Source organism: Sphaeroforma arctica (genome assembly GCF_001186125.1).
Source record: "Sphaeroforma arctica JP610 unplaced genomic scaffold supercont1.608, whole genome shotgun sequence".
Taxonomy (NCBI): Eukaryota; class Ichthyosporea; order Ichthyophonida; genus Sphaeroforma; species Sphaeroforma arctica.
The window spans coordinates 49,756-56,206 of NW_014039950.1; the positions used below are offsets into that span (position 1 = coordinate 49,756).

A 6,451-nucleotide genomic window follows, 5' to 3' on the forward strand; every position below is an offset into this window, starting at 1 on the left:
GTAAATTATTTAAAATACATATAAAAACCAATGTATTATCTCAATTGATCTTGATATTTTAGACTGACCGGAGGCCGTATTTCTACACCTGCCTGTTTAACACTTACTGTACTGGACATCTCTCCGTGTTACTATCTTTGCATGGGTATCTGCTACAGTGATTTCTTACACATGTTACACTGCCACTCCAATCATGTCTTATCCTAACACTCTATTTCTTGTCGCACTAGGTCACTTGAGTACTATACATGGTACATCTTACATATATATCACTCCGTGACGTCTTCATACGTACCTGATTGGTGTGTCTGATCATCTATTCCTTGTTGTCTTGGTGATCTTCCATCATTTACACCTACCTTTTTATTTATTTATTTTTTATCCTTTATATGTGCTCCACTTCATCTTCTGTGATCTGCCATCATTCTTCCTTGTCCTCTTCAACCTTTCTGGTGTGGCTCGGCTCTAGCGAAGGTGTTGGTGCCCATAACGGTACATGTGCTTCCTGATGTGGTGTGGTTCGAAGTGTCCATGTCGATGTGAATGCTGAAATTCTTTGGTTTTGTTCTATCATATTACTTCCTCTGGTTCGATTGACTATCGTATCATCCTCGGCGGTATTACGTAGTACCTTTTGCCTGTTAATTACACTGTCGCTAATATCTGTTCGCTCTATTCTCTCATTCAAGCGGTTTACTTGTTGACGAGCAAATATTCGGAGTCCGCGATTGTGTTGTCCCAGGTATCTGGCTTGTCTCTGGATTTCTGAGGTGTCTCCGTTCGCCTCCGCGTCTGACGCACTACTGCAGTTTGGTTGAAGTGCTGGCACGCTATCACTAGTATCACTACTAATAAAGCCACTATCTATGTCATCTACTAACGGTTGTTCTATGTTGACGACTGTCATTTCGGTTTCTGATGTCTGAGACATCTCTCTCTTATTTTGTGTTATGTTCAAAAAAAATTACTTTACACGGGATCCTATAGTCCTTACTAACTTCGTCTCCTATTCAGGATCCGTTCAATTAATGTACAACTTTTAAGTCATCTAAAAATTTGGTAAGTAGTCTATGATAACTGTATTTCAACGTACTCCCCTCGTACAATTGGAGACGTTGTTCATTTACTGGACTAAAATCCTGTGACTATCATTTTGTCATGTGTTTTCCATTAATCAGTTTTAACCTGATTGGATAACCCTGGTTCCAAAATGTAGTCTCTAATAAATCCCAAATCCCAAATAAACCCTAATCCTAAATAAACCCCATCCGAGACTTCCTGACTACACCCGTCAGAGTTAAATTGGATGACGGCCAGTAGCGCTAGGTTGACGGGAGTGGGCTCGTAGTTAACTGCGATCACCCCATCATCTAACCACGCCTTCACCTGTTCCCGCACGACTTGCTCATGACGCCAAGCAACATAGTTTCATGTGGGACACTTCAGCTTCGAGAAATCCACCTTTGTCAGATCTGGACTAACGTATCCGTTGTTGAACTTGAACTTAGCCCAGTCTGTGATCTTGATCTTGTCGTTCTCAAAAATCAAGTCCTTGAGTTTCTCAGCGAAGTGAGGTCTTTGCAGGTTTATACACCGGCTTCGACAAATCGTCGTCCAAACGATCCTTCTGAGGTCCAATGTTGATAGGTAAGTCCGTTATTGTGATACCTAATGACAATAAAACCCCCATACCGACTAAAAGTTCATAGTCTGGATATATGTTACTTATGACTGCTTTCGTTGCCGTAGTACGTCGGTCGATCAATGTAAACATACGATCAATCGCCATTTCTCTACAGGTGATATCCCTCTCATCGGCCAGCCTCAACATAGTTGGTTCTGACTTACGAGATACATCCGTCATCTTACACGATCTTGATGATATACGTGAAATTTGCGAGCCCAGATCCAACAACGCTTTTATTTCATGCCCATTAACTCGTACATCTAGGAATACACGCTCGTCCTGTGGTGCATCCTTCTGTCTTAGTGACGTGATGCAATACATTTGTCACTTCCCTTCGACCTTTGGTTGTACCTTGCAGGTGTGTTTGTGGTCTCCTCCAGTCCCGGTACAGACAGCACACTTCGCAACAAAGTGCTTACAATTGTCTGCATGACATTCGTTCCAACGGTCATTCGGCTCGTGTTGGGTCATTCTTCAATTGCAATCAACCTCACTACAGTTCTTCACCTCCTTATGCCGTGGCTTAGGGGGTACTGCCGGCTGTCCAACCTTGGCTGTCGGGTTAATTTTAGTGTTGTCATTGTTCTTGTTGCCATAAGAACCATGCGTATGCGAGTTCTTCTGACCACCTTTGTCTCCACCTTTGTCTCCACCTTTGTCTCCACCTTTGTCCCCTTTATGACCTCCAGCTGCTGACTGAGGGTCTCGACCATTACGTGATCTTCCGGTAGCACTAGCTACAACCTTCTTCTGAGCACGACTTTAACTACAGAACTCGGTCGTTTCGTAGACGTCTGATCTGCTCGCGAGTAATATTCAGCCCAGGTCAGGTCCGCGAGCTTCATGATGCCGTAGGTAGGCCTCTCGATGGAGATCTTTCATAATTTATCCGGGTACGATTGATGCATATCGGCATACAGGATCTCCTGATCTTTCCTATGCAAGTTGTACATACATGGTTAGCTTATCAGGTGACCTCTCCTGGGATTGAACCCGTGACATGTGTGTGTCCAACTCCAATAAGTAGTGGGACACCGGCGTTCCTTCTTCCTGTGGTACCATGATTGATACCGGTAGCTTCGGTCGAGGATTCATCGAGAACAGGTGAACGATTATCACACTCTGTTCTTTCCACGTCTTCAGCTTAGTGATATCATGTTTAGCCTTCTCCAACTTATTATACTTATAAAAGGATGGCTTAAAGCTCTGCTGCACTGTTTCGAACCATAAGTTCTTACGTAGATTCGCTGTAGGCATAATACGTCCAAGTTCCTTTAAACAACGCCAGACTGCTAGTATCGATCGGATCCTTGCGACAATTCCGATCAGATCTGTATGTCGTTGGTAGTTTACTTGTGTTCTTCGCAAACCTCTTGCCTTCCACAGCCTTCTCCGTTTGAAATACTCGCAGTTCTGAATCAATCTTGGTCTGGAAGTGCGTAGCCATTGACATTTAAAGACTAGCTGCATCAATCCTACCTTGATCTATGGCCTCAAGTGAAGCAGCTTCTGCTTTGTTCATCCAGACTGTGAAATCCGCAATCTTCAAATCACTTCCAGACTAAGATTGATTGGAAGTGCGTCTGGTGTGATCTGATTCCGTCTGCTCTGACTGCATCTGACCATGTAGTCACTTATCTGCCTCATCCTTCGATACATCTGATACATCGTCGGCCTGAGCATTTGCCACTGGGGCAGCCTGTGTAGTCGTGGTCGGGACTGCCGTGGGGGGCGTGCTATCTCCCGTTGACTATGATTGTGATTCGACCTTTGCCTGATCTGGCTTGGGTTCTCCCTCCGGTACAACCTTTGAACCTACCTCTGGGGCATCCTCTGGTTTACCATCCGGTGCAGGATGGGGCAACGGCACCTGTTCGGATGCCATCCGAGACATTGCTGTTGGATCCTCACCTGGTGATGGTTGGGCCTCTGATGAATAGGATCAGATTCTGTTTGATACAGCGACAAATGGTTGGATGTCAAATCCAGAAAGTCCATGAGAGCATCCCGAATTGAGTACCAGAGTATGAGTGCGAAACTTCCATACCTCTTGGTTCCAAATACTTCTGGTAGTACCTTCTGGAACTGACGAAATAGTTTGCGTGCTTGCTTGGCTCCGTCAGTCCGGATGGGTACTAGCCGGTTGTAGTATTTTGGGTCATTAAACAAATCGAGACCAAAATGTCATACCGCTGCATTCATTACATACATCGGCGAGATTGATTCATCCGGATTGGTCTTCATGACGTGCGGGAAAAATGATCCGTACGAGTATTGGAACATCTATATGCGGTTGGCACGAAGTCGGATCTTCTCTCGTTGATCCTCCTCCTGGAGATCGATTTGAGCCTGATATGGATGCCCTAGATCAAGGCCCTGTCAACACGCTGGTCCGAGTGGTGTTTTAGGTAGTCGTAGGAACTTTGAATCCAACGCATTGTTCGTCATCCTGACGCTGTCTTGCTTTATTTGCGTCATCAACACCTGCAAGAGCTTCCTTCAATCGTTCGGCAGTAATGTTGACCTTGAGCTGATTCATTATTCCCTGCGATAGTGGAATATCATACAGAGTCATCCTCTTCCGATTCACCCTCATCTTGCTTCGCTGTGGTAGCCTATGCGGCCTTCGCAGCTCGCTGATGAGTTGGTTTCAACTCATGCGCCAAAGGTTGGAGAATTTTTAGTAGTCTTCTCCTATCCCTTTCTATCATGTGGTAATTACGACCGCGTCGATCGCGATCATCACCAGATTCAACTTCAGAGAGCAATGCATGACGCACTTCCTCTAACGTAAAATCCTCTGATGATTGCGTTCCCTCGGCTGATCCCTTACAAGACTTCGCCTTCTTCATTGGCGGTTTCTGCGGTGCAGTGGTTATGCTCCCTCCAGAGGCACCTACACCCGAGTCAGCTATCTTCTTGCGTTTCCACTTAGATTCGGCTGGCGCGACCTGTGTCGGTGTGACCTCAGTCGCCTTGGTAGCAGCTGCTGGCACCGGGGAAGTTTTCTGCTTTGCTGCGTCCACCGTAAACCCTTTCGTGTTGGCAGCCTTAGCTACATTAGCTGTCTTATTTTTCGATTTCGTCATAATATCTATAGCGTATTATAAACTTGAAAATATGCAAAAGTCGGTCTCCTCTAGGCTGACTATACGATACCAAAACAAGACAATACGTTAAAACGTTAAAATGCAAAATGATAAAATAAGTTTAGCTTCAGCCCTTGGTAATGAGTTAAAAGATTAGGAGATTTTAGACCGCGACTGTTGTCTATATGCTCCGCTCTAATCACTCACTACTTCGGTCTAGATTTATTTGTGTTTTAGTTACTAAGACCAGATACTATTCCATTAGACGCATAATGTATTTCACGCCTCGAAACAATCCTCCAATCAAACTAACCAATAAAATAACCCTTAAGTCCAACTTAAGAAGAAGAAAAAAAGGAAATCAAAACCCCAAGTTTGTGCAGTATGCATCTGTACCTAACCCCATCACTTGGTACCTAGCACCCACCCCATTTAAGGCATAGACGGGCACATCTAGTTGGCTGGCTAGGAGGAATCGAAACCATGTTGCCCTAAATTGTGACAGCTATGATCATGTCCTATTCTCAGTGGATTATCTTGCTCTGAGATCATTGGGTTTTCATGCTTGAGACCCTCTGTTATGGTACTCTTATTATTTAGGGATTCCCAAAGTGTCTTTTCCAGGTGTCAGTTTTGTATCATTCCTATATTTTATATGATTCCAATTTTGGTGAAAACCCCAATTAGTATTTGGAAAACCACTTAATTGTTCACAGTAGAGTCTCATACTCTAATGTGTACTGTCACATGTTCAGAATCTCAAATTACGCAGTTCTTGTTCATGTCCAATTCTTTTAAACGTATTCCAGTTTTATAACTATAAACGATTGAACGTCAAAACATGTGCTTCTACTTTAAGGAACGCACTATTTTTACAGAATACAAGGCGGCGAAGTTCATCTGTGATAAATAGGAACCAGCAGTTGCCGAAGTATATCTTTCCATCCACGAATGGGGTTGCGTTGGCGAAGTCCGGGGTGGGCCTGAATATTTAGGCCAATGCGCCGTGGAAGCTGATTCGCCCTGTCTTGGCGAAGGCGATTGCCGAGCAGTTGGAGATCACGTTAGTGTCCCCCTACATGCCAAATGCGAGTTGGTGGGGCGTCATGACCAATATGTTAGCGAGGGAGTCTATAGTTATTCCGCCGCAAAAGGGCGTGCTCTTTAGGTATGGTCACGAGACCATAGATGAGCCTCTGTGCGGGCCCACTCTCATGTGCCTCCGCGTTTCATAAAATAAGCGGGTGCACCTCTCGGATGAGTTTTAGGCGGGCGTTCAGAAGAGCGTGCAGGTGTTTGCCAGATGCCCGGCAGCGGGTTGTGCCGTAGCCCCGGCTTTGAGGTTCCAGCCACAGAGAGCGCCGTCGGAGCATGGTACGCAGGCTTAGGCGCAGCGTGAGCAGCGCAGGTGGCTTAGAGTGCAGCGTCTACAGGCCAGTGCGCGCTGTTGGCGAGGCAGGGGGAATCTCTGTACATCCTTAAAGGGATGCAGTTGTCGTGGCCGGAGGTCCGGAACGTGGTCGGTGCAGCACATAATGTGTGCATGCTTGCGGGTGCAAAGAAGTTCCTAGGCAAGCTTCAGAAGCTCTGTGGCTGGACAGGTCTGGGGGATCTGGCGCAGGCGGTGCGACGGTCATGCCACACCTGCTAAAATAAGGGAGCCGTGTAGAAATAC

At 45.6% G+C, this 6,451-nt stretch overlaps 4 protein-coding genes across 4 annotated transcripts; all 4 read right to left on the minus strand.

Moving 5' to 3' along the window:
* Positions 1-421: 421 nt before the first annotated feature.
* SARC_07572 (hypothetical protein) lies at positions 422-931 on the minus strand (the record flags this gene model as incomplete). The annotated part of the gene is made up of 1 exon (XM_014298490.1): positions 422-931. The coding sequence occupies one exon, from the start codon at positions 929-931 to the stop codon at positions 422-424; it is 510 nt and encodes a 169-aa protein (XP_014153965.1).
* A 497-nt stretch (positions 932-1,428) lies between these two features.
* SARC_07573 (hypothetical protein) lies at positions 1,429-2,139 on the minus strand (the record flags this gene model as incomplete). Its single annotated transcript, XM_014298491.1, has 2 exons — positions 1,429-1,624; positions 2,039-2,139. 2 exons carry the CDS (start codon positions 2,137-2,139, stop codon positions 1,429-1,431), a joined length of 297 nt encoding a protein of 98 aa, XP_014153966.1.
* Positions 2,140-2,161: 22 nt separating this feature from the next.
* Positions 2,162-4,226, minus strand: SARC_07574 (hypothetical protein; the record flags this gene model as incomplete). Its single annotated transcript, XM_014298492.1, has 6 exons — positions 2,162-2,447; positions 2,643-2,901; positions 3,167-3,248; positions 3,507-3,616; positions 3,735-3,822; positions 4,122-4,226. 6 exons carry the CDS (start codon positions 4,224-4,226, stop codon positions 2,162-2,164), a joined length of 930 nt encoding a protein of 309 aa, XP_014153967.1.
* A 76-nt stretch (positions 4,227-4,302) lies between these two features.
* SARC_07575 (hypothetical protein) lies at positions 4,303-4,776 on the minus strand (the record flags this gene model as incomplete). Its single annotated transcript, XM_014298493.1, has 1 exon — positions 4,303-4,776. The coding sequence occupies one exon, from the start codon at positions 4,774-4,776 to the stop codon at positions 4,303-4,305; it is 474 nt and encodes a 157-aa protein (XP_014153968.1).
* Between the last annotated feature and the right edge of the window lie 1,675 nt (positions 4,777-6,451).